General features: G+C 66.9%; 1 protein-coding gene across 2 annotated transcripts in view; it reads right to left on the reverse strand.

Annotated features, from left to right (window-relative positions):
• Positions 1-5,263: 5,263 nt before the first annotated feature.
• The window catches only part of KCNQ2 (potassium voltage-gated channel subfamily Q member 2), a 40,097-nt gene continuing 18,982 nt past the window's right edge, over positions 5,264-26,378 (reverse strand). The window contains exons 8-17 of one of the 2 annotated variants that reach the window (XM_037153573.2): positions 24,245-24,339; positions 23,202-23,231; positions 21,042-21,110; positions 19,624-19,653; positions 15,974-16,027; positions 12,721-12,944; positions 12,187-12,295; positions 11,683-11,814; positions 7,293-7,416; positions 5,264-6,687 (exon numbers count right to left, since the gene is read on the reverse strand). In XM_037153573.2, the coding sequence (XP_037009468.1) occupies positions 5,956-6,687; positions 7,293-7,416; positions 11,683-11,814; positions 12,187-12,295; positions 12,721-12,944; positions 15,974-16,027; positions 19,624-19,653; positions 21,042-21,110; positions 23,202-23,231; positions 24,245-24,339 (1,599 nt within the window). In that variant the 3' untranslated portion in view covers positions 5,264-5,955. The remainder of the gene's footprint in view (positions 6,688-7,292; positions 7,417-11,682; positions 11,815-12,186; positions 12,296-12,720; positions 12,945-15,973; positions 16,028-19,623; positions 19,654-21,041; positions 21,111-23,201; positions 23,232-24,244; positions 24,340-26,378) is intronic. The other variant, XM_053671212.1, reaches the window with a different exon arrangement.

Consider the following 26,378-nt stretch of genomic DNA (forward strand, 5'->3'; position numbering starts at 1 on the left):
AGGGCCCACTGGAGAGGGGGCCGGAGGGCCGCCGCCTGTCGGAGGGCGGAGCGAGGGTTTGCAGACAGACCGGAGCTGCCGTGTCCTCTCTGTCCTTCACAGGCAGCTCAGGAACCGCCGGGCCGCGGCCCGAGCTCTGGGGAGACCTGCCCACGTGCTCCAGGCTTCCGGAAACTGAGCCCACAGCAGCAGAGGTGTCGCTCTGGGCAGCTGCGGCCTTTCAGGCAGGGGGGCAGGCTGGGGCCCCCAAAACAGGAGACCAACTTCGGTCTGGCACCAGCCAGCCTTCCGGGGGGGACTCCCTTCCTGGGGTTCTGCTCCTTCAGGGGGTCCTGACAGGGGGTCTCGTTGGCCTGAGCCCACCCTGGAGGATCTGGGTTTGAGGCCTGTCCTGGGACCCCCGAGAATGCAAGGAGAAGGGGCCGACCTGGGGAGAAACTGCCCGACACGCCAGCACGGCCTCCAGGCCCCTGCCTGGGGGCTCCTTCCTGGGCTGGCGGCTCCAGGGCCCACCCACGCATGCTCACTTGTCATGCACACACACACACACACCACATGCATGCACACACGTGTACACACGGGACACACACTGCAGGCACTGGATGGGTCTGCGGGGCTGGGAGCCTGGCCAGGTGGGTGTGAACCCCCGCGGGCACCCCCAGAGTCCCAAGCCCTCCCCCTCCAGCCCCTTGCCCACAGCCGGAGCCCCCTCCCCCAGGACAGGAGCCCTCCTCCGACCCCACGGGCCCTCTCCCAGCTCAGGGTGGAGGACCAGGACTGAGGACCTTGGCCACAGGGACCGTGGTCCCGTCTGGGCAGCCTCTCCCCCACGGCTCCCCTGACGGAAGGAGCCCCTCCGAGGGCCGCCCTCCCCTGGGTGAGTGCTGCCACCTACTGGCATCCTGGGCGCGGCGTCGCTGGGCCGGGAGGAGGACTCTCAGGGACGTCTGTGGGTCCCAGCACGGACGGACCTTTCACTGCCCTGCTCTGTGCCCATCGCCCCAACCCCACGAGGGGCGTCGCCTATCACCCCGTTCTGCTGGGGAGGAAACTGAGGTACAGAGAGCTTGGGGTGCCCCTGCCCGGAAGGAAGTGGCGCAGAGCCTTCCCGGGCCCTGGATGAGTGGCCCTTGGCCTCCCCCCCACACACACACACGCGCACACACACACACACACACACACACGCAGGGCCGAGAGTCTGAGCGGGAGCCCTGCTGAGCGGCTCTTCCTGCCGAGTTGACCCCTGGAGGCCAGGGAGGGCCTGGTGGGAGGAAGGTTCCAGAGAGTGGGCGGAACAGCCGCTGTGCACAAACCCAATGCAGCCGCGGGGCCCTCGCCTGGAACCCTCGGTGGGAGACCAGATGTCGGGACTACGGCCCCTCACCCCCTCACCTCACTCAGGGGGGCCCAGCGGGAGTGGGAGGTCCAGGGGCTCGAGGCGGAATGCAGGTGCTGAGGTGGGAGGTGGCTTGGAGGACCAGGGCCCGGGCCATCCCCACCCACTCGGACCCCTGCACCCAAGGGCCGGGCTACTGGGTTCTCCGGCCCAGAGGCTGCTCCCGGCGGTGGCGAGAAGACCGCAGGCCCAGACGGTGCGGGAGGAAGGAGGCCACACTGTCCAGGTCGAATCACTGTGTTTTACTAAGTGTGCAGGGCCCCTGGGCACCCGGACCCATCCCATCCCCGTGGCAGTGGAACTTTCCAGAACTTTGCACGTGCGTCCCGGCCACCAGATTCCACTCCCGAGCCCTCACTGAGAGTGCATCTGCCTGACCCCGGCAGAGCGAGCAGGCTGTCCCGGGAACCACTGCTCCTCGGCGACTGTCCTTGGAACCGGCGACGCGGTGGAGGCGCGGTGTGAGGCGGCGGCAGGTTTGAGGGGAAGAGGCCCGGTCGCTGCGGCACAGAGCGCGCCGGGTGCGGGGCACATACGCAAGGCATGAGGGGTGTTCTTTGGAGCATGAGCAGAAGAGCAGACACAGCCACGGCGCAGCGCAGGTGGGGGCCGCGGGCGGGCGGAAGGGAGGGTCCGGGTGGACGTGCGGGGAGCCCCGGCCGGTGCGAGAGGGAGAGGTCAGCCCGCTCTGTGCCCTCGGGGGGGCGGGAGCCGGAGGCGGGTCCGGTGCGGTGCCCGGCGGTCACCCAGGGCTCACAGGCGACCTCAGTCAATCCCCTCAACATGCATTAAGGCAACAATGTTATGAAACCGTCAGTCGTGTGGGTGGCACACGGTGACATGGGCACACCTGCCTGCAAGCCCAGGGCCACCCCCAGGAGGGCCCCCTCCTATCCCGAAGTCCTCATCAGCCGGGGTCACCCTCACAAGTGTCGGAGACAAGAGACCACCCAACTCCTCGAAAGGCCGCAAAGAGGGGTCCCATCTGCCAAGGAGCATCAATTTTCCACTCTCTACCCTGTTTCCTAAAGCCTTTCGCCGACCCCCGCCCCACCCCACAGGGCAGCCTCCCAGGCCAGCCCCCCACTCACAGGACCCCTGTGTGCCCCAGGGGTCACACGGCTCCTGGCCCCGGGCCACCAGCTTTCCCAGGCCCCATGGAGAGAGGAGAGGCACCAACCCAACCCCACGGTACCGCTGCCTCCAGAAAGCCTTCTTTGGTTGTTTCTGCTTCGTGGTTGGTGGGGCCTCGTGGAGCCAGCCCCGAGGGACAGCCGTGCAGGCTCCCGGGGCTGGAAGCAGGCGGCCCACCCCTGCCGGGCCCCTTCCTGCCTGCCTCCTGCCAGTGAGTACATGCAGGCAGGTGGCCTGCAGCCCGGCTTGAGGGGGGTCACGGGGAACCGGGTTGGGCCCCCCCACAGAGGGCGGTCTGCACATTATTTACAACTTGGGTGACTATAAAACACAAATACCAACGTTTCCGCAAAGGCCCCCGGTGCCCATCACCACCCTGGGCTTTGAGAAGCATCTAGAAACATCTCAGCACTGAGTCCTTCCCACAGAGACTCCTGATGGTCCAGGTGTCCCCTGAATGTGGGGGTACGACAGAGGGGGCCCTCTCTCCCGTGTCAACACCTCGAGTCCATGACCGAGGGACGAGGCGGGGCGGCCTGGTGGGGGAGACGGCAGGTCACTAGGCTGGCACACCACAGACGATGCACGAGGCCACAGGGCTGGGTGAGGGCCAGGTGACGGCTCTGGGCTCGGACGGACGTGGGCCCCGCAGAGCGTGGGCTGCTGCGGCCGGGTGGCCGAGGTGCTGAGCGGGCTGCTGTGGCCTCCGGCAGGCCCTCCGCCACCAGGCTGGTCCCTGCCCCGTCCAGATGGCCCGTCTGGGGCCTCGGTGGGAGACTCAACATGGACAGAAGAGGGAGGCGTTGGGCCAATACAGGGAGGGGCCAGGCCCTGCAGCCAAGGGGGCAGCACCCAGCTTCACATCCGGAGCCCCCACAGGGGCCCGGACCTCCCTGGCCCAGCCCAGGCCTCGAGCTACCGACTGGCTGAGGGGGGCAGCGTGGGACCCCAGGGGGTCGCCGGAGCTGGGAGGCCAGACCTGCCCCTGGCTCCCGCCTCCTGGGACCGCAGCCACTCCTGAGGTCCCAAACTGCTCTCGCCTTAAAGCAGACAGAGAGGGAGGCCCCCGGGCCGGCACGGGCACACGTGGGTGAGTGTGGATGTGAGTGTGCATGCTTGTGCTCGTTCCTGTGTGTAAGAGCGTGTGCTGCAGGCGTGCAGACGTGAGCTCAGGCATGCGTGCTTGGTGGGGGCCGTGTGCTCCGGCTGACACCCACACCTGCCCTGGGAACGCCGCCCGGGTTCACACACGTGTGCCCGAGACAGCGGATGCTCCCCGAGGTGGGGGCCCCGTGCCAGGGACAGGCACCCAGGGGACACACGCTGGCAGGCCTGGGGGCCGCTGAGCAGGAACCCTGGTCTCGCCCCCTCCCCAGACCACCTGCAGCCCCCACTGCTGCGACCCCTGAGGCTCGCCTGCCCCTGGCTCCCGAATCTGGCCGAGCCGCTCGGGGACTAGAGACACAGGAAGCCTCTCTGGGGGACAAGGGACCCCTCCACCCATGCTGGCCACGATACGACAGGGGACACGGTGCAGTTGCCGGCCACCTGCTGTGACCCTCCCAGGGCTGGGGTCAGGCCCAGACCTGCTTGACTCTAGGACACGCCTGCCGGACCTGCCTGGGGCTCCCAGCCCGGCTCTCTCCCTGCCCAGCCCCCCGGCCCCCCTCGCCCAGAGGCAGGTGGAGAGGGGAGCAGCCACTCATCTGAGCCCCACTGAGTGCCGGGAGTGGGACTTCCCTTGTCACTGAGGGACTTGAGGCTGGAAAACACCACCCTCGAGGAGGAGAGCACAGGAGCAGACACATTGGGGCGCGGGCTGGGGGTCCTCATCCGTCCGTCCCCTGGCCGTGCAGCAGCCTCCGTGCCAGAGTCTTCCTGGGAGGCTGCGATGGGTCCCCCGCCCCCGGCTCCCCCGGGTGTCCTGGCAACGGTTAGGGGCAGGAGCAGGGACTGCAGTGATGCAGTGACCCCCTGTGGACAGCACATGCCACTCCCAAAGACCTCTGGGCACCAGCACCTCAACGCCCAGGACCCCCAGACGCTGCCTAAAAGCCCTTCCCAGAGGGCAAGACGACCCCTCCTGCTGACCACCGGGCACCAGCCACTCCCAGCCAAGCGCTCTCCCGGGACCCAGAGTTCGGGGCAGCGGCTCCATGGTGGCCCCTGTGGGGCTTAGGCTCACTGTCCACTGCCAGGTGCCCACACCGCCTGTGGGGTCCCCCCACCTTTGGGCTCTCAGCCCCACGGTGCGCAGGCCAGGAGGGCGGGGGCGCTGCTCCCCGGGTCCCAGGCTGCAGATTGGTTTCCCTGGCTCCCAAGACACCAAGAGGCCACAGCCAAGAGCCGGACAGTGGAGAGCGGGTGGGGATGGGTCTGCTCCAGTGGGGACAGGAGGGACAACGCAGAGCAGGGGTCCCGGGACTGGTGCTGGCGTGTGGCCTGTTAGGACGGGGGTGGGGGTGGGGCACACAGCAGGAGGGCTCGGCAGGGCGAAGCTTCGATCGAATTACCACCCGAGCTCCGTCTCCTGCCCCCACCCCCTGCCCCGGTCTGTGGAAAAACCGTCTTTCTCGAAACCGGTCCCCGGTGCCAAAAGGGTTGGGGGCCCCCGGCCCAGAGGACAGAGCTGCCTTCACCCAGGGACACCTGGGGGCTTTGAGTTTTTCCAGCAGTCACAGCCTCACCCAGATCTGGTCCTGTCAGGGCCCCGTGGGGGGACAGGCGGGACCCCAGCAAAGGACAGAGGGGGAGTCTGCTCACCACACCACCCAGTCTCGGGACCTAGAACACAGGCCCGGCCCAGGGCAGTGCCCCCCTCCGCCTAGCACCCCTGGCCCACACTCAGGTGTCTGTCAAAGTGCTGGCGCAGCCTGGGGGCTGGCAGGGCAGAGAAGACAAGGGGTGCCGACCCTCGAGATATCCTGTGATCTGGAGCCGCCCTTCCAGAAGCCCAGGGGGGCAGGCTCCCCCATGGAGTGGAGACCAGGGCCTGAGGGTCGCCATGCTCCCCTGTGGTCCCGAGGCCTCACCCCTCCTCTCCAGGCAGGGGCCCTGGACGCAGGGGGAGAATGGGACGTCAGCCGGCAGCTCTCTGGATGGGCACCCGGAGGCAAGGGGACATCGTCCCGTCCGTGCACGTGGACAGGCCTGGCCCCGGCCCCACACCTGCAGCCTGCGCCGGGGGCCGGTGCTCCGCCACCCCCTGCCTGCTCACACCTGGGCCTCCACCTGCAGCGTGGGCACAGCCGCCTGGCCGCCCCTGTCGGAAAAGGACCTCCGTGCACCTTCACCACGAAGACCGGGCAGCCCCCGCGCGTTGCCGCACCTGACATGGGCACCACCACGCGACTCCAAGAAAAAGACCCGAGTGTCCCGCCAGGAAACCTTGAGGCCAAGAGAGTCGGGAAGAGGCTGATGGGGCCTCATTTCCGGGGCGCAGCCCAGCCCACGTCGCCAAAGGGGCCCTCGCCCGTGGCTGAGCGCGGCGGCGGCCCGCACGGCGTGCAGAGGTCTGAGTCTGTGTCCGACTCGCCCTCCGCGATGTACGGCCGGACCTTGGCGCAGGGCGCCACGACCGCGTAGCCGCCATGCGGTGCGTCCAGGTTCTCCCTGGACTGGGAGATGCTGAAGCCGCTGAAGGAGCGTTCCAGCTCCTCATGGTCGACGGACGGGATGGAGATGGACGTGTCGCTGTCCCGCAGTGCGCTCTCCTGCGGCCGGCCTGCCGGCGCGTCCTCCAGCCGCAGGAACTCCGTGCTGGCCCGGTGGCCCCCGCTGTAGGCCGACAGCGAGCGCTCGTGGGCAGGTGGCGGGGGGATGCGCACCAAGGCACCGTGGTCCCCCACGGGCGAGGTGCCGTGGCTGTGCCGGGCATGGCCCTGCTGCTGCCAGGAAGTGGAGGGCGGGCACTGGGTGGGGGGCGCGGCCGGGGGAGCGGAGAAATTCTTGTGGCCCATGGAGCTGGTGGAGCGGATGAGCTTGACGATGCAGCCGCCGCGGTCCCCATGCTCCCGGCTGTCCTCGGGGCTGTGGTAGGGCGGCGCCGGCTCGGGCTCCTTGGCCCCGAAGTACGCCTCAGTCTCGGACGGCAGGATCCCCATGCGCTGCGTGTAGATGCTGACCAGGAAGTCCAGCTTCTTCTCCATGGACAGGACCTACAGCGGTGGCTGCTGAGTGGGCTGCTCCCCGGTGGGACCCAGCTGCCCCCTGCCTGACCCCCCACCCTGTCAGTGCGTGTAGCTGTGGCATCGCTGAGCGCAGGACCCCCCAGTGAGTCCGGCTGCCCTGCTCGCACCGGGCCTCCACCTGTACCCTGGGCACAGCGCCTGGCTGCCCCTGGCCGCCCACCGAGAACCCACCCCGTGCAGCGAGCACCGCAGAGGGATGGCACCGGCCTCCGCCCTCAGCACCAGCAGCCGAGCTGAGCAGAAGCCTTGTGAGTGGGTGCTGAAGACTCACCCCAGGACAGGGCAGTGAGGCGAGGTCTCAGGTGTGACGGGCAACCCACAGGGCCCCAGTCCACCGTGTCTCTCAGTGGCCACAGGCAAGGGGGTGGGGGGAACAGTGCTCCTGCCCCAAGGGCCTGTGGCCACAGAAGGGGAAGTGCCTGAGACCAGGGAGGGCTCAGGATCGAGAGGTGTCCGGCTGTAGCACCCTGGGCTATGAGGAGCCCCACTTCCCTGAAGCTCCAGGACCCCTCCCACAGCGCCCACCCCAGACCCTCGAGCTAGCAGCAGGGGGCCCTCCCGGCCTCTCCCACCTGCTTCTCCACCTTGCCCAGCCGACCCATCATGCTGGGGTCCTCAGGCAGCTCTGCCTCCGCCGGGCCCTTGCTGCGGTCCTTGTCCGTCATCGCCGGGCCCCGCCCCACAATCTGGTCCACTCTGCGGGGGGAAAGGCCCCGTCCCCCAGCATGAGTTCGGGTGGGTGTGGTGGCCTGAGCCCCTCCTCTTGGGCCAGGCCACCACCCCCAGTCCAGGCACCAGGCCATGCCCAGAGCCAACGTGGGGACAGCAGGTGCCAGGACAGGTGGACACCGGGCACCTGTTCTCACCTGGTACTGGACCCTCAGGGCCTGTCCCCTGTCCACCCCATTCCAGTGGCCGCACATCAGCACCGAGGCACATGAAGGTGTCTGGGCCACTGACCCCGCAGCTCTGCACCCCCAGCCCTCCCCCCCCTGAGCTTCCCTCAGGTGCCAGGAGCCCTCTGCCCGGCGGCCTGGGGGGGACAGAGTCAGCGGTCTGTAGCAGCGACAACGGAAGCAGGGGACAGTGAGCCGGGCACCAGGACAGGGAGCGGGGGACACAGACCAGCACGGAAACTGCCCACGCACAACCGCAGGGGGACAGACAGAGCCACCACCAACCCAAGAGGGTGCCTGTGTGTGCTCGCCCGCATGCACACTGGGCCCTGCGTGTGCACATGCGTGTTGTGTGTATATGTGCGTGCACCAGTGTGCTTACATTGTGTGTGGCGCAGGTGTGCACCAGTGTTTCCATCATGTGCCCTGTCGTGCTGTGCATGTGTGCACGCACGTGTGTGCACACGTGTGCAGCGGGCAGCACACAGCCGAGCTGAGCTGGAACCAGGCCTTAATTCCTGAATGCCAGCGAGAGGAGGAGGAGGGGGACGCTCCTTCAGGGAGGGGTTTGTGTGTGACCTGCACGGTGTTCCCCAGCCCCATGCTGAGCGGAACGGCTCCAAAGAGGCTGCGGGATCCCAAGTGTGGGGACGAGTCAGGGGCCTGGCGGTCTCCAAGCTGTGGGGTCAGCTCCTGCAAACCCGTCGGGGGCCGGCAAGCGGGGCAAGATCCCAGGCCAAGGCCGCACAGCCCCCTCAAGGGTGGCCCGAAGCCCCCGGCACAGAGCCTGCTTCTCGAGCTCGGGGGTCGGGGTGGGGGCGTGGGAGGGTCTGGGCCCCGCCTGGGCTTCCTTCCCGACCCAGGGCCGGCCTGCCTGTCTCTGGTGGGGACTTGGGGCGATCTTCCTCTCTGTCGCAGGAAGCAGAAGAGGGGTTCAGGCTGTGAGCCACGGTGCAGCTCCTCATGCTCCACTGGGCTTCATGCTGGGCTCATGCACCGAAGGGCCAGCCGGGCGGGTGGGCGGGTGGGGTCGGGGTGGAGGCGGGGCCCAGGGCTCCAAGCAGACTTGGGTGCAGAACGCACAGGGAGGAGGGGCTCTCGGTGTTTCCGTGCGTCCACACGGTCCAGGCACACCTGCTCAGCGCCTTCACCCCTGCCACATGACGGGCCGCCTGCCTGGCTGGCCCCCCGGGAGCCGGGCCCAGGGCTCAGCCGCTGCTGCCCCTGCTGGGGCCCCGGGAAAGGGTCCCCGAGGATCCGGTGCCACCCCTCCCCTGGGTTTCGGGCTGAGGAGTCCGGCTCCCCGCCAACATGGCAAGACTGCTCTTCCGACCCCTTCTCTGCATGAGTGTGCCCTCTGGCCGAGGCAGCCAGGGGGCCTGCCCAGCTCCTGGCTCTCAACGCCTAGCTCTGCGCCCTGTACCACGGCCCGGAAGGATGGCTTGGGGCTGGGGGACATGGCCGAGCAGGGCACCCAGAAAACACTGTCAGGGCGGCCCTGGGTCAGACCTGCCCCCCAGGAGCACTAGGTAGAGAGGCCTGAAGGACGGACCCTCGACCTCCAGATGCCCCTGGGCCCCCCGGCTCCCGAGCTGCCAGCACGGCCGGGTGTCTCCGTCCCCAGCCTCTGAGGACTCCACCCTCCCTGGGCCGACCGGACCTGCCGGAGGTCTGAATGTTTGGTCGCTGAAGAGTCTGCCTGCGCCGACTCGCCACCTAAGTACGCCCTCACCGTGCACTCGGCCAGTCGGCCAGGCTTGCTCATCGGTCACACTGACTGTGGTGCTAAGTGGCTGGAAATGGGACCCGGGGCCCCTGTGCTCACTGGCCACCTAACTCCCCCATAGCCACAGGGTTAAAGGCGACAGAAGCAACAGGACCTGCTCAGACCCCCGCAGGGCGAACGTCAACCCCGTGGGCGGTGGGGTGGCGGGCGCTGGGGGCCTGAGAGCCCTTCCGGCACCCCAGACGCCCCCAGTCCTTGCAGTGCTGGCCTCCGCCCCTGCCCAGGGAGCCCCCCACATCGCACAGGAGGACATCACACAGGGTGTCCCTGGAAAGCTGCCCGGGTCCTGACGAGGACGCCCCACCCCCGCTGGACGTGTCCCGGGGGCCGCCGTCATGTGGCTGGAGCGAAGGGGGCTGGCCATCGCACAGACACAGGCGGGGGCGGCCGGCATCCTGACCTAGGTGAGTACTGGGGTGACTCTCTCGGAGGGGCCGTGGGTCCTTTGCTGGGGTACTTCTTGTGCCGGGGAGTTGAAGGGGGTGGGGGGCCCACAATCATATCTATCCTGGCAAGTAAACGAGAAAACAGACACCAGCAAACGCATCGTGAAGCACCCGCGGCCGGTGGCTGGGGACTCGCAGACACAGAAGGAGCGGCCCAGCCCGCAGCAACAGAGGGGCACTTCTTACAACTATGGCCACTCGCAGCCACGCCTGCTTGAGACTTCCCGTGTTCAAGCGGGCACAGGCCTGGTCACTGCCTCACAGTGTGGCCCGCCTGCCTGGCCAGCATGCATGTGCGCGGGGCAGAGGGCAGCGGGCCCAGCGCCTGAGGTGCTGGTGGTGACAGCACTCGGGCATGTGGCCGTGACGGACGCCCAGCCACAGGGGCAGTGCCTGGCTTTGCCGACAGAGAGGAAGGGAGGGGAGAGTTCAGGGGCCTGTGAGCCCGCAGCGGCGGCGAGGCGTGAGAGGGAGGCCCAGAGGGCAGCTGCTCTCACACATGCACACATGTGCACACCCCGCGCTCACACGCTGTCATGTGCAGTGTGCTCGTGTACACACGTGAACACCCACATGCAGACTTGTGCATACGCACGCTCACACGCTCACACTCAGGTGTGCGCACGCTCTCATGTTGCCCACGTGTTGCACCTTTGTGTGTTTGCACACCCACCATGTTTGCACACACTCTCACGTCACCCTCTTGTGCACAGTGGTGCACACACTTGCTCACACACACAGCACAGACCTAGGCAATGCTCTGTGGGGCCCTGAGCCCAGGGACAAGAAGGGGTCACTGCCTGGCCCCCCCATGGGCAGCGTAAGGCCCAGAGACCCCTCCCCCGCATCTGGGGGCAGGACAGGAGGCAGCCCAGTGTGGGGGTGCGCTGACCTCACTCCTCCCAGGGGCGGGGAGCAGGGCTGCCCCCCAGGCCGGTCCCCTGACCATGCAGACCTGCCCACAGCCAGGGCCCAGGCCTCCCTGGGGACGGCTGTGTTGGAGGGGCTGCGGGTGGGGGGCTCCGACAGGCAGGAGCACCGGCCCCACTTCAGGCTCACACACACACGTGGGCAAGGCTTGTCTGCACATGCGGAGGGTGGGTGTCTGGCAGCACACGTGTACTTGGTGTGTGTATATGTGGGTGGACTTAGAGGGTACATGTATGTGGTCACCAGGCTGAGAGTGTGCCTATGTGTTCACGGGTGTGCTGGCACATGTGTGCACTGGTGTAGGCACAGGTCTATGTGTGCACCGCATGCACACCTCTCTTAGGGGTGCTCGTGTCCGCATGTGCACGTACAGAGGGATTCTGGGGTGAGCACACCAGCCTGGCACGCATGTGCCCTGGAACGTCCCTGCCACGGACGGGCGCCATGTGGGGGGAGTCCCTGGCCTGGCAGAAGAGGTGCCAAGGCACACAGCCCCTGCTCCTGACACACGAGTGCAGGACACTTGGCACACAGGGCACACCGGAGACATGTGTACACCCCACGTGTGCCCACATGCCCCTGCACACGCGTGCACACTTACACATGCACACAGAGACCTACACTGAGCACTTACACTGTGTACCCACACAGGTGTGCATGGGCACACACGTGTGAGCACACACACACGCACACCCCGCAGCGCGAGGGGAAGGGGCAGGAGGAAAGACACAGAGATGTCGAACACAAACACGACAGAAACCGTGTGTGGGCCGGGAGGAGGGGCCACCACAGCCCACCCGCCTCTAGTGGGGAGCACGCGCCCCCCGCACCCATCTCCCCAGTCCGGGGCGCCTCAGTGCTGGCCCGCAGCACCGGCCCCCCGCTCGCGGCCTGGGGCTCTTGCCTGGACTGCAGGTTTTTGATGCGCGACAGCATGTCCAGGTGGCCGGCCGAGTACTGCTCGATCACGTCCATCACGTCGTAGGGCCGCAGGCTCTCCTTGAACTTCCGCTTGGACACCAGGAACCTCATGACACTGAGGGGCAGGCGGGGGCCGTGAGCCCCTGGCGGAGACCGTGGGGCCCCCCAGGCGGGGCCTCTGCCTTCCCAGGCCCTTCCCAGCAGCCCCGAGAACGTGCTCTGGAAAATGTGTCCCTTTCACCTGGGCCACCCACCCACCAAATGCACCGGCCACCCCTGGGCTCCGCTGCCCAGCCGGACCCTGGCCCACCTGGCCGTCCATGGACAGCCCCAGGTGACAGGCAGGGACACTGTGACACTGGGCACCTTGTGAGCCACAGGAGCTGGGGCCAAAGGGGTGTCAGCCACAAGGGGTCCCCCCAAACCCCAGAGAGAGTGACGGCACCCCTTCCTGGGCTCTGTCGGGGGGACGCCCGGGGTCACTCACCACACGGCCCGGATGCTGACTTTGAGGCCCGGGGTCAGGTCCTCGGTCACAAACTCGCAGTTACAGCTCTTGTTGTCGTCCACGATGTCCTCCCCAGGGAGACTTGCTTCTGGGTGGAAGGGGACACAGCCCATGAGGGGACAAAGGGGACGTGTCCACACCCAGTCGCAGCGGAAGGTCGCTCGCTCAGCATGAAGAGGGACGAAACCCCCACCCACACACCCAGTGGAAGAGCCCCCCAAACACGTGTGAGTGAAGCCAGACACCAGAGGCGCCGTGTGGCCCACCGCGTGCCGTGCCCGAGACACACGGGAGAGGACAGCCGGCTGGGCCTGGGGTGACCGTGGGTGGACGGAAGGTCCCAGAGCTGTGCAGTGAGCGCGCTTAGTGCCCAGAATTGTTTACTTTAAAACGGCTCATTTCGTGTGACGTGATCCCAGTAAAAGCAGAGACGGATAAAGTGGGTACTGCCCCCACCCCCCGGGGAGTGAGCCCTGCACGTGGCGGGACCACAGAGGGCGCGGGCCGACCCACCTTCCGAGTTCTGCCGGGACGCGGCGCCCTTGACCCGGAAAGCCTGCCGCGCGCGGCTGCGGTCGCCGAAGCTCCAGCTCTTGGGCACTTTGCTGGGACTGTCCTCCAGGCTCTGGTCAGCGCTGGGCGAGCGCCGGACCGGCTGGGCCTGCGGGGACCCCTTCCCCTTGGCAGCCACACCTCGGGGGCTGGAGAAGACACGGTCCTTCAAACTGACCTTCTGACTGCTCCCAGGAAGACGGACGGACAGACACACACAGAAAGACAGCAAGAAGAGTCACTCTGGACAGAACCCTCACACCGGCCACCGGCTCTCAGCTGGTGTCGTCCCCCGTGGAAAGGAGAGAGATGCAGCCCCAGCCCCAGAGAAAGGCAGCCGGGGGGCGGCAGCCGGGGGCTGAAGTCCGGCTGGGGAGGGTGGTCCCAGACCAAGGGATGCCAGGGACGGTCCGCTCCACCAGAGGGTCCCCGGCTGGCTCCAGTGCTCGGCCTGGCCAGGGGTCAGTGGACCCTTCAACCACTTGTCGCCACCACCAACAGGGGCCCGAGCCCCGTCCACAGGTCCAGCCGGGCCTCCCACTGCGAGGCGGCACCAGGGCAGGGCAGGGCAGCAGCAGCGGCTTCTGCCTGGGCCCCCAGCAGGCTGCCTGTCTGCCCGTCACACCTTGTGACCGCCCAGGGCCAGGAGGGGTCAGGTCTGCAGCTGGGCCTCCCCCAGCCCCAGGTAGTGGGTGAGGCCGGAGGAGAAGCGTGGAGGGTGGTCCCTACCTTCTCTTCGCCACCCGGGGGAGCAGCACAGGCTCTGCCCCATCCCCGGGATGCAGTGGGAATGGACCGTCCGCTCCCAGAGCGTGGAGTGGAAGGGCCTGCTCTGCTGGCCACGCTGGCCCAGGCCCTGGCCCAAGGCTGCAGGGACTGGGCGACCACAGCCAGCCAGCCACAGCCCTGGGGGTCCTCGGGCCTCCCTGTCCACACAGCTGTTGGTAACCATGGAGACAGGCTCCTCTGGGCAGCAGCCAGGAGACAGGGTGGGTCACAGTGGGTCAGGCGGTGGCCGGGGCGCTGCATCAGGCCAGGTGGCCACTTGCTTCCCCCGACTGGGCAGTCCCCCCAGGCCCCCAAGAGAGGAGAGCAAGGCTCTGTGAACTGGGAGTCCACTCGGGCCTCTGACCAGGGCCTCTCGCTGCCCCTGGGGGCTTGGGACAAACCTGCCCCAGGGTGGGGGCCTGTGGGCTGCACCGTGCCAGCTAACGCCCCAGGCATCGCCAGCCCCTCTGCGGCCACCCCGAGTCAGCCGCCTCCTTCGGCCACAGCAGGTAAACGCAGCCTGACACCCAACCGGGCGGCACAGAGATGACCGGCCAAGCAGAGGAGGTGGCCGGCACCGGACCCACTCGGCCTGGATGCTGCGCCCTAGGTGGGCACGTCTCCCCACCCCGGGCCCCACAGCCTGTCTGTGCTAGTTCAGGGGTCCCTGCAGGACGAGGAGAAGAGCCCCTTGGGCTGATGGCTCTGAGGTGCGGAGCTCCTGGTGTCCTGTGAGCACAGGACGGGCTGCGGGGGACGTCAGCTTGCTCGGAACACCTGCCCGAAGCTCGTAACTGCTGAACCGAGGACAAGGCCCAGCGGGGCAGGTGGGGACTGAGGGACACCCAGCACCAGGCATCACGGGGCCTCTGACCACGTGGCCTCTTTCATGTTCCTGTCCTGACAACGGCCACCAGCTGGAGCGGGGAGGCCACAAGAAGTGGCGGCCCTGCCCAGCCAGGAGGGCTGAGACTCGGCAGGACCTGTTCCCTGTGTCCGAGACCAAGGCCAGGCTCCCCACTGCAGGATGTCGCGGGGTGGACACCTGGGCCTCCTCGGTCACCTGCAGGCACTCGTCCCCCGGCCCCAGCCACCTAGCGTTTGCGCCAGGGTCCTGCAGCGCCCCCCATCAAGTCACAAGCTAAGGGCCAGAGCCAGTGCAGGGGGCAGAGAGGTGGCTCTGGCCAGATGGCCTGTGGTGAGATGGGGTGGTTTTGAGGCACCTGCGCTCTGTTTACACGGGGCTGGGGTGTGGGAAGAAAGCCGAGGTCTGTTCCCCTCTCCACCTGCCAGCCCCCACCCAGGGCAAAATTCTAAATACAGGATGGGGGAAGCAGCCGAAAACCAGGAAAGAGGGAGTGGGAGGCCCCAGCTGAGCTCAGAGACACCCTGGCTGCACACGGGCCCGCTCGGCGGGGGGGAGCCGGCATCCACGGGGAGCAGCTGCTGGCCATGGCTGGCCGTGGATGCCCCAGGAGAGTGGGGAGGATGAGGTGACGTACATGAGGCTTGTGCACAGTAGGACTGAAGGTGGCCAGAACCCCGACCACAGCCCCTGACCGAGGGAGCAGCCTGTGGCCGGCCTCCGCCCCGCCCGGCTTCATGCCTGGGGCTGGGAGCCTTTCCGGGTGCCTACGTCCGTCCGTGAACACGCAGGTAGCAAGGACAGGTAGGGGGCAGCCCTCAGAGCCCCTTTCAGGACGGAGAAGGACTTGGAGCATGCGCAGGTGCAAGGTGCAGGCATGCGGCTGCCGGGGGCGGGGGGAGCCCTGGTCCTGCTGCGTGGCCCCTCCAGGCGCTGGCCGCTCAGCAGCAACCACATGCAAACGACCGAAGGTGAGTGCTGCCCACACCTCGCAGGGCTGTGCCGGCCAGGGTGGGAGACGGGCAGGGGGGGATGCACCTGGAGCAAAGCAGAGAGACAGACACGTCCGCACCCGCCAGCCGGCAGTGGGCAGAGGTGAGGGGCAGCACCCACGGTGCCGAGCGAGGGTCTGCCCGAAACTGGGGCCGCACGTGGGAGGGGGCCTCTGGCTCTGCCTGTTTTCCTGGTGAGTCTGGTGTGCCAGACCAGCCGGCACACCCAGGTCAGGGCCGCCCCGGGGCAGCAGGGCGGCAGTTTGGGGGGCCGTCCTCGGGTGCCTAGTAGAGGTGCTGGACTGACACCAGGAAGAAGGCGCCCTGCATGGTCGGGACCGGGGGCCGGCGCCCTTGCTGGGTTTCCGAGCCCCCGGCCGGGCCCCTCCTGCCTGGGGAGAAAGAGCCTTGGAATCAGGGGGCAACTAGCAATGCCCCAAGCGGGCCCTGGGCCGAGCTGCCAATCGGAATCGGGGGCCGGGGCCGGGGGGCCGGGGCGGCCCCTCCCTGGCTGTCCAGAACCTCTAATGGGCAGAGTTTGGAGCGGAAGAGCCGTGCATTGATGGTCCGAGCCGCGCGTCCGCGGTACCTAGAGTGTCCCGGGCAGCATCCACACAGGCCCTGGCTGCACGGTCCGCCTTTACTGGAAACGAGGAGAGCACAGTTAGTCCCCGGGCGGGGAGTCGGGCCGGGCGGGTAAACCGAGGCACCACGACCACCCCTGGGGGGTCTCTGGGCTCAGCGTCCACCAGCCACAGAGCTTGCGTCTGAGCAAGGACTGCAAAGGAAAGTCTTCTGCCAGCCTGGAAAAGAAAACTGTCCCCTATTTTTGGAGGAAAGAAAATTCCTTGTTTTTTCCTCCAAAAATACCTTTTCCTTCCAGAGTCAGAGCTTGGGGGTCACGTCTCTGAGGGAATGTATTATTTTTTGTTGTTTTCATGCGCACAAAAAAAAATAATACATGGGCTGAGACTCTGCCAAGGGCTTCTCCTTCCCGGGTGGACAGGGTTCCGGAAAGCACGGGTTTTGCGGGGACAACGTGCGTTTGGTTTCGCAGACCCATCGGGGAGGTCCGGCGGAGCCCAGCCGGCTGCCTGCGTGTCAGTGGGCCTCTCGGACCCAGGGGCTGTGGCTGCCTCTCCCCAGTGGGAAGCTACAGAGAAAGGGGTCAGAGTCCGTTAATTTCGGGGCCCTCCTCGGTTGGGGGAGCTCTGCAGTAACGCTCCTCCAACAGTCAGCCCTGCAGGGCCCCCTGGGGCTCATCTCCTGCCCAGAACACACACCTGTTTGAAGCCAAGACCAAAGCACCCAGCAAGAGCTACAAGAAATCCTTCGTTTTCCAGGACCTCTCCTTCCCCCTCCACTTTCGAAGCTGCTGCCCCTGAGACAGCAGTTCTCAAACCTTTTGCCTGAGGAACCCCAGCACATCTGGGGGTCCCCACTCAGGGAGGGGGGCTTGGCGTGTGCGCATCCCCTCAGACATCCGTGGCACCTGCTGGCGTCCAGATGCCTCTCTCACTCACACAAAGGACACAGCAAGCGGCTGGTCAGCCACCATGCCCAGGGTCCTCGGAGCCCACAGCTGGCCTTCCTGGGCTCACCGTCTGAGGAGGACCCCGAGTGCCCCCTGAGCTTCCTCCCTATGGGACCTGCCTGGTCGCTCGGATGAGGGACAGGACTTACTGGAGGCCGGATCCAGCGGGAGGGAGCTGGGCTCCTGCTGCCCCCACGCCCCGCCGTGACTCAGTGTCCCCAGTGTCCCCAGGACCTGGACCCCCACCGGACAGCTCCATCTGCTCAACAGAGCCCCTCAAATTCAGGGCACATGTTCTCTCCCAGGGCACCTCACCCCATGTCAGCCACAGACAGGTTCGTCAGGGTGTGCCAGACAGCAAAGGAGGGGACCCCTCAGCCAGTCCCTCCCGGGTCCCAGGTCTGCAGAGACAGCACCCCCCACCTGGGGGCTGTGCCTCGGGAAAGAGGGCAGTGCGGTGGCTCTGCTCCAACCCCTGTGACGGGTCTTGACTGCAACCAGCCCCCAGACCAGCGTGGCCACTGCAACCGTCCCCGCTCGGCCACCTGTCCTGCAAGCATTTCCAGGGCCCTCGGCCCCATGTCACCGCAGGGGACCGTCCCCACTGCTGTCTGACCAGGCACATGCCCGCCCTGCTGCTGGCCCCTCTGCACGCGAGACGGGACCAGCTCACTCGCCGTGTTCACTTCAAGGAAAACTTAAACAGCCACATGTGGCCAGTGGCTCCCGTGTGGGGCAGCGCAGCCGCTGACCCTGATGGAGCCGGTGGGGGTGGGCCGCTGGTGCCCCCTCCTCCAAGCACAGGGCCAGCCTCAGGGGTTTCCCTGTCCCTGTCAGCCAACCAGAGGTCACTGGTCTGAGAGCTGGGGCGTCCAGCCCTGGGAACCGGGACCACTAGGCTGAAGACACATCACACACACTCACCAAGACCAGACTAGACAGACAGGCCTGTGACGAGGGGGGACCCACACGGACCAGGCGCAAAGCAGCCGGAAGGCAGGGGTCTCTTCCGGGGCAGGCGGGGTGGGGGCAGTCGGGAACGGGAAGCTCAGAGGGCGGATCGGAGACACCTCGGAGCAGCACAGCCCGGACCCCTGGCTGCCCTGCCCCCTGCTCTGACCAGATGCAGGCGGCCTGGGTCTGACGCCACGACAGCCACAGCGAGTGCCCAATGTGAGCCAGGCCCCAGAGGGGTGGGAGTGTCACAGGAACTGAGTGACCGTCCCCACGTCCACCCCGTCCCCTGCACTCCGGGGCACAGCCGCCTCCCAGGCAGCCCGGGGACACGTACCCCTTCGCGGGTGCAGTGTGTGACACACACCAGAGGGGCTGTGGCTGCCCCGGCGGCGGAGGGGACGGCAGCACTGCCTGCTGTTACCTGGCTGACAGGTGTGCCCCCGAGGAGGGCAGGCCCTGGGTCCCAGGGAGGAGGCTGGGCCAGGTGGGCCCCCGGGGAGGCCACAGGGTCACGGGCAGGCAGGGACACAGGTCACACGGGGAGGAGACGGAGGATCGGTGAGCAGGAAGCAGGGGGCAGAGCCCGGAGGCTCCCGCGTGTCCTCACCTTCAGTCCTGCTTTCAAGGTCAGCACCTCGTCCCCAAAGACAGAGCCCGCGGGAAAGGGCCCGAGAAAGGCAGTGACATGATTAAAGGCACTTGGGAGGGGCCAGATGTGCAGATCGGGGGAGGGGAGGGCGGGAGAGGAGAGAGAGAGAGAGAGAGAGGCTGAGACCAGAGTTGCCGGGAGGAGAGGAGCGCCGGGGCCTGGAGCACATGGAGCCACCTCAGGCCGCCGGGCCCGAATGGATGGGCGGTGGGTGGGTGGGGCACAGAGGCCGCCATCTGCTCCCCCAGGCCAGACCAGTTCCGGTCGCGTGTCCATTTCTCAGCTCCTGTGAGGGGCCGGTCACTGCTGACCTTTTGGCCATTTCAGGGCAGAAGCATTGCCCACTCTGCCACCTGGGCACCAGCCATCCTTCCTGTCTTAGGGGCCTGGGGGGGTGCCCTCTCCTGGTCGTTGGGGCAGGTGGGCTCAGCCCACCTCCACCTCCCCACCTGAGGACCAGTAGGGGCACCAAGGAGGCGGGGCACGGTGGGCAGGAGGGCAAGGTCTCTGGCCCGTGGCCTGGGGCAGGCCTCCCTCTCTCCCTGGGGGTGGGGGAGGAGTGCTGGCGGACCGGAGGTTGGAGGACTCAGCAGGGGACACCCAGCCGGGCTGGAGTTCATCAGATGTGATCTTGTGGCCTGTCCTGGGCTTTCCAACCACAGGACGACTGTGGGTACCACCTCCACTGCCCGCAGCAGAGCCGGCCCATAGCACCCCCCTCGGGGTCACCTGCCTGCCTGCCTGCCGCAAATAGAACAGGTGGGGCCTGCAGGGCCCCCACAAAACACAGGAGACCCTGGGCTACAAAAGGAGCCTTCCCACTCCCCCCAGAAACCTTCCACAAACCAGGGTCTGCCCCTCGGCCAATCCTCAGTACGACCCTCCGCCGCCGCTGACCCGACCCCCACACTGACCCTGCGGGGGTGTCACAGAGACCCCCGAAGGGGCCCAGGGCCTGCCCTCCCAGAAACACGGAAATGGACCCCAGGGCCCCGTCAGCACTGAGCATTCACCGCCGGGCGGGGGCCCAGGCACGGCCCGCACGGTGCTCCCCGGGAGGGCAGCGAGGCGCGCAGATGCGGGGACTGGGGACACTGACCTGGGGGTTGGCTCCGGCTGCGGCTCCTTCCTTGAAACAGAAGCAACAAGACTGTCAGGGTCGCCCCCGCCTGGCACAGCCCCCCCAGCAGCTGGGTCTGGTGGGCTCCCCTCCGCACCCAGCACCGCCCTCCCCGCCCGGCCCACACCCACAGCCCAGGGGCCCCAGGCCCCCAGCAGGCAGGTCCTGGAGAAAAGAGGGTCTCCGGCCACCCCAGCTTCTCTCCCAGAGCTCCCTCTGCTTCCTGCCTCTGCCTTAGGGCTGGTGGGCCCACCAGGCAGAGAATCTCTCCCGTGGACGTGGCCCCACCCTGCACCTGGCCTGGCCCCCAAAGCGCACTGTTCCCTCAAGTGGGTGCCCCAGTTCACTGTACTTTGCGGGCTGGCCAGCTGACACCCCAGGTCTTCGGGGCTGGTTTCTCTCTGCTTGCCGGTCCTCCCCGGGTCCAGGCTCGACCCTCCCTCCCGCATCTTTCCGTCGGGGGCAGGAGAAACCAGGCCGCAGCGCCCACCCCAGCTGGGGGTCTGGGCTGAACGTCCCAGCTGGTCCGGCTCTGCTTCGCACCCCACTCGGCAACACAGCTCAGCCCCCGATGACCGGGCCATGTCCCCGGTTTCCGGCTGAGACCTCGCCTGGGGCTCCCCACTCCAGGTGACGAGTCCCTCCGTCACCCCAGCACGTGCTGGGAAAGGCCACCTTGCATGTCGCCCTGCCCAGCAGCTGCTCCCCCACACGGCCGGCCCTCTTCGCCCACGCTCTCCCCAAACTGCCTGCCACCTGTCACCGGGTCCCAAGGCCACTTCTGCAGGGCCCGGCCCCTGTTCCTGCAGCACCCCACTTCCCACATGGGGACCTGTGTGCGCTCCCATCCCTTTGAAGGCCACGGGCTGGGGACTCGACCCACAGAAATGGACCCTCTGCAGTCCCAGAGGCTAGAGGTCCAAGCTCAGGAGCCAGAGCACCCTCTGAGGCTGCAGGGGACAGTCCTTCCGCTCCTGGTGCACCCAGGCGTCCCTGGGCCGGTGGCCACTTCATCCAGTCTCCACTGTCTCGTAGGAGAATGCTCATAATTGGATTTAGAGACAGGCTGAGAGCCTTCCCTCAATCACATCCACAAAGGTTTTTCCAAAATAAGGTCTCGTTCACAGGTTCCAGGGCACGGACACGTCTTCAGCAGGGGCTAGCACTGACCCCTGGCGGCTGCTCTGCCCAGCTCAGGGCTCTGGACATGGACCGCCCTCCTCTGCACTCCCACCCCACCTCTGTACCGCGCACTGGGGCACCACCAGGTCCCGTGGCTGCCCCCTGCGGGGGTGACCTGCCTGCCCCTGCTGAGTGCCCGCGGGTAGCAGGGCCCCCAGGAGGATGGACGAGACCCCCCCACCGCTGGCCATGCTGCTGCCGGCCCCTCTGCTGACCTGAACGTGAGCCCAGATTTACTCTTGAGGTTCCGCAGCAGCTCCAGCTGGTTCAGCGGGGGGATGAGTCTGCAGGCAGGAGAGGCCGGTGAGCTCCCGCCCGCCAGAGCCCAGGGACAGGGGGTGTGGCCTGTGCCCCGCAGGAAAGGAGAAGTTCTGAGCAGGGGACCCGGGGCCCTGGGGCACCGCCTGCATTCCCTCACTGCACCCCTGAGAGTGCAGGGTGACTCGCTGGCACAGCAGGGGTGGGAGCGGGGCTCGGGCCTTGTCCCCGGGGGCCCCGGCCCCTGGCTCTGTGGAGCAGGTGGGGCAGGTCGCAGGAGCCCGGGTGGGGGGCTCATTCCTGTCCTCCCCTCTCCCAACCCCGAACGCCCCAGAGGTCAGCATGGTGAGCATGCAGAACCCCACCCATTCAGGCTGCCCGGCCCTCTCTGAAGAGCCGGGTCAAGTTCAAGGTTGCAGTGAAGCTGCCTGCACAGGGAGAGGCCCTGGGACACCGGACAGCAGGCCTGGCTCTGCTCCAGGGCCCGGGTCCCCAGAGCTGCCACACCCTGTGGGCCACCTCAGCCAGTGCCTGCCACCGGCCACGGGGCAGATCCAGACAGAACCTCTGTGAAGAACCGAGGCCCGGCCTCCACACCAGGACCGGGGGTCCGAAGGCCCAGGGGGTTCCTGGGGAGGGCCCAGGCTCCCCCACGGCGACAGCCCCCTTGGGCATCAGCCTGCTGAGTCCCAGTCCCTCCAGCCTCCAGCCTCCTGGCTCTGGGACCCCCTGGCCCGCTGGGGGTTTCTCTGTCCTGCCTCCAGGGCAGGCTGGAGCCCGGCCCCAGACGTCCGCCCCTCTCCATGTGACAGGCCCCTGTCATGTTCACAGGAAAACACTCAGCGGTTCCGCCTCACAGGTGACCCTGACCTTGGCCACTATCTCTGGCTTTGCCCCGGCCAGTCACTGTCCCCTCTGTAGGCCCAGCATGGCCAGGCCTGGCAGTGCTGCCTGGACACACGGGGAAGGGTGGTCCCGCAAGCCCACCTTCCTCCCCCAGCCAGGGCTGCCCGTGGTCCTCACGGGCCAGCATCGAGCAGGAGGCTGGGCGGTCAGCACTCGTGCTGCGGGCACAGTGGGGTCCCTGGGGCTGGACCCAGGGACACAGGGGCCTCCCCCCTCCCCTCGACCACCCGCCCGCCAGCCTGGCGCAGAGACGCAGGATGGCGCCCCCCACACAGGTCCGAGGGAGAGACACGTGGATGGGATGCCATGCCCTGGACACACAGCAGCGGGGGCGGGACACAGGCGGGCAGGCTGGGGCAGGGTGAGCAGGCACCACACGCAGGGTCACGCACCACACACAGCGCGTCACCTCGAGGGCAGTCTCAGTTGGGGGGGATGAGGGTGCGGTGTGCTGACAGGAGTGGGGGGCATGTCAGGGGCACCCCCGGGACAGAGCAGCAGCTGGTCAGGGGACCAGCTGGCCTGGGGACAACTCCAGCCACCCAGGCCCAGGGCCAGGGGCGGGGCAGCTCTGCAGATCCCGGGAGAAGTGGACTGGCCAGAGAAGACGAACCGGGGAAACCTCCCAGGTCGAGGGGCCTGTCGGGGCCTGGGCAGGGTCTCCCCAACTGCCGGCAGCCGGGAGCCCCAGGAGTCCTGTGTCCGTAATGGGGAGACCAGCTCCCATCACCACCTTCCCCTCTGCGAGGCCTGGGGTCAGGTCCCTCTCCCCCCGGGGCTGGTGTCTCCTGCTCCCCAGAGCAAGTCCACAGGGAGCCCCAGCGCTGCCTGGATGCTCCCAGGTGCAGGGTGGGCTGCCTGCCAGGAGCAGGGACCACTAGGATGTCCCCAAGTGGGGACGCGGAAACCCCCAACTCCGCCGCCACTGCGCTGTGCAACGGGGACCCGTGGGGCGAGGACAGAGGCACTGGAGTGACCCCGCCACTAAGAACAGGCAGGAAGCAGGACAAGGAACAGAGGACGACCTGGGACGGGCGGACCCAGCACAGGTAAGCGGCTGAGGGGGAGGCGGGGCACAGTCGGGAGAGGACACGGGGGCAGGGGGGCCAGGGAGGCGCACCCCAGTCCGGGCCACAGGCTGGGGCAGGGTGCGGGGGTCGCCACGCAGGGCACAGACCACACCACACGCCTCTGCTCCATGCAGGTCCTACCTGGAGGCCCCGTAGGTCTGAGCTTGCGAGCTTTCAAGTGTTTTCACACACACACACACAAGGGGAGAGAAGTAAATTAAAAAGGAAAAAAAAACAGGATAAGAAAAGAAAACGAAAGAAGGGTGGAGGAGAGCGGGAAAGACAACAGAACAGAAGGTTAGCGCGCGGGCCCCCGCCTCGCCGGGAGGCCGGGGCACGAGGCCGTGGTGTCCCACGGGCGGCAGAGCGCTCTGCATGGGCGTGCAGTGGGGGGCGGCACCCTCTTCCCGGGTGACAAATGCCCACTGAGGCCAATGGCAGGTGGGACCGCCTTTGGGTGCTGGGCCAGCCCTGACTTCAGGACCCTCAGCAGGGGAGGGCTCCCAGGGTGGGGACGCCTGGGACAGACCAGGGCAGAGGGCAGGGCGCACCCACCCACCTGGGGCGCCAGGCCCGAGTGGACACCGGGAGGCCACCAGACCGGTCACCTCAGACCTCTGTCTAAGCCAGAGCCGGGCACGGGCAGTCCCGGGCGGCCACTCCTGTCGGGGAGGCTCTCGCCTGGGAGGTGCTTCTGTGCTGACCACACGGCCCCACGGCCTGGGGCGCCTCCGCCAACCACACCCAGACGGGGCTTCCCACCCCCTCGCCCGCCCGAGGCTGCCTGGAACCCCACGGTATGCCGGTCTCCCGGTCCGAAAGCTTCTCTGCGATCGGGGTCACCCCCCTTTCCTTGCAGAGGCCCAGTGGTCCAGGTGCCCCGGGTGCCCACCGGAGCCCCGGCGAGGAGGAGGAGGAGGAGGAGGAGGAGGAGGAGGAAGTCAAGTGGCGTGGAGGGCGAGGGGGATGGAGGTGAAAATAAAAGCCGTGGCTCACGAAACAAAGCGAAATCAACAGTGAAATAAAACACACGCAGAACTCCATTTTGAAAAAAAATACATTTTAAAGGAAAAAAAAGAAACTGAAATCAATGAAAAGAATGAACGACCAAACATGGGGATTCCGGGAGGATGGGGGAGACGGATGGCCGCCAGGGCGCGGCGGTGGGCGGGGCGCAGCGGTACCTGTACATGGGCACGGTCACCGTGCGCTCGTAGTACTGCCAGGTGGAGTGCAGGTCGGTGCGCGACAGGTTGGTGGCGTAGAACCTCCAGGCGGACTGCGGGGGAGACACGGCGGCGGGCCGTGGGCCAGGGCCCCGGGCAACCCCACAGGGCCCCCCCTCCTGTCCCCACCCCAACGAGCCTCAGCGTGTCCTCTGTGGACGGGCCACATGGCCGCCACCCCGCTGGTGGGGGCTGGCCGTGGGGTAGGTCTTCCCTGGCACCCGGCCCTGATAACCTGCCTCTCCAGTCCTGAGGGGACGAGCCAGCCCCTGCGACCTCAGCAGCTAGGGGACGGGGCACGCAGGCCCCCATCCTCCAAGCATGGTGGCCCACGGGCAGGGGGGGAGGGAAACTGAGCGCCATGCGGGGTGCAGGAGTGTGGCGAGACCTCCCCCGACCTGGCCTGGGCCTCTGTCCCCAACTCTCGGACGTGGGGTGGAGTGACCAGCATTCCCTTCACCCCTTTAAAGTGCACGACCCAGAGGCGGCTGGTACATTCCCGTTGCTGAGGGACCGTCAGCACTGTCGGGCCCCTCCTTCCTGTCACTGAGCATGAGCCACCCCACCCCCACCAGCAGTCACCCCCAGGGTCCCCCAGGGTCCCCCAGGCCTTGCCGACCTCCCAGTCTGCACAGCCCCCCGGTTTCCTTCCGAGGAAGGACCACGCTCATGATGCGTGGTCGCCGGTGCCGCTTCTTCACACAGTGGTTCTCCCGGCCCATCCACGTGCCTCGTTCCTTTTAAGGCTGACCACTCTTCCCTGCGATGGCAATGCCACTCTGTCCCCCGCTCCCTCCACTGAGGGACACTCCGGGCTGGTGAGTGTGGACACCCGTTTTCAGTGCTTTGGGGGCGCACGCTTAAAAGCAGGTTGCTCGGTCACATGATGGTTGGTTTTCTCAGGGACCCCAGACACCCCCAGGGTGCTGCTCGGGGGTCACGCGCCCTGCCCCACCCCGCCCCCTGCAGTGTGTGGGGCTCCCTCTCTCCACCTCCCCCCCCCGTGGAGAGCTGGCGGCTCCTTGCAGTTTGGGTTTGCTTTCCCCTCCACACTGAGGATGCCAAAGGCATTTCTTGGCTGCTGGTCCCCGCACACTTCTGGGGAGACCGTGTCTGTGGGAGCCCTCTGCCCACTCCTGAGTGGGCGGTGAGAGTCCTTCGGACATTCTGGACCCCAGACGCTCATCAGACACCTGACCTGCAAACGCCCGCCCCGTCCCGAGGTCCCTCCTTTCCTGCAGTGGAGCGGTTAATGCTGACGAAGCTCCATTTATCTGTCCGTTTCGCTGCTTGGGATTCTGGTGTCATTTCTGAGAAGCCAAGGCCACAGGGACTCACATTGCGTTCTCTTCTAAGTTTCATAGTTTTAGCTCCTACGTTCATGTTCTTAACCGTTACCCTGGGGGTCAGGACGGACCCCCAAAACACAGGAGAGTCCAGTCTGAATCCAGAGCAAGGCTCCGACACCAGGGTGCAGCCCCCCGCGCCCGTGCGGCCCCCCCTTCTGTTTTTGTCGTCACAAGCGGCATCTTTACGCGAGTGACCAGAAATGTAGACTCGTCATTGTCGCTTTACATATTTGCCTTTTAAACCACACAGGGAAAACCGCGTTTCAGACCGAAAATACACGACCACTGGCGTCTGCATTTACCCCTGCGGGCGCCTTCCCAGTGCTCAGGAGGCTGGAGTCACTGCCCGGCGCCCTCCCCTCCCACCCGGAAGACACCCTGCGGCATTGCGTGTGGGCAGGCCTGCCCGGGACGAGCCCCCTCAGCGTCTGGGTGCATGGGGACGTCATTCCTCCTCCACTGTTGAAGGGTGGTTTTTCCAGAAATGTAATTGTTCTTTGATGGGAGTTTCAGGACTTCAAATGTGTCGCTCCCCAACCCCTGGCCCCACGGCTTCCCTAGTTAATCCTCGTCCACTGAAGGGTCGCGTGTCCTGTGGCCTCCGGGGCTCTCGCTCTGTCCCCGGGTTTTAGCCGTCTGACTCCGAGGTGTCTCATTGCCGGTCTTTTTACCCTCCTTGGAGTTTCCTGAACTTCCTGGGTTTGGAGATGCATGACCTTCACCAAACTTGGAAAGTTTTCGGC

The sequence above is a fragment of the Artibeus jamaicensis genome, unplaced genomic scaffold (assembly GCF_021234435.1).
Source record: "Artibeus jamaicensis isolate MK-2021 breed Jamaican fruit bat unplaced genomic scaffold, CSHL_Jam_final contig_685, whole genome shotgun sequence".
Lineage (NCBI taxonomy): Eukaryota > Metazoa > Chordata > Mammalia > Chiroptera > Phyllostomidae > Artibeus > Artibeus jamaicensis.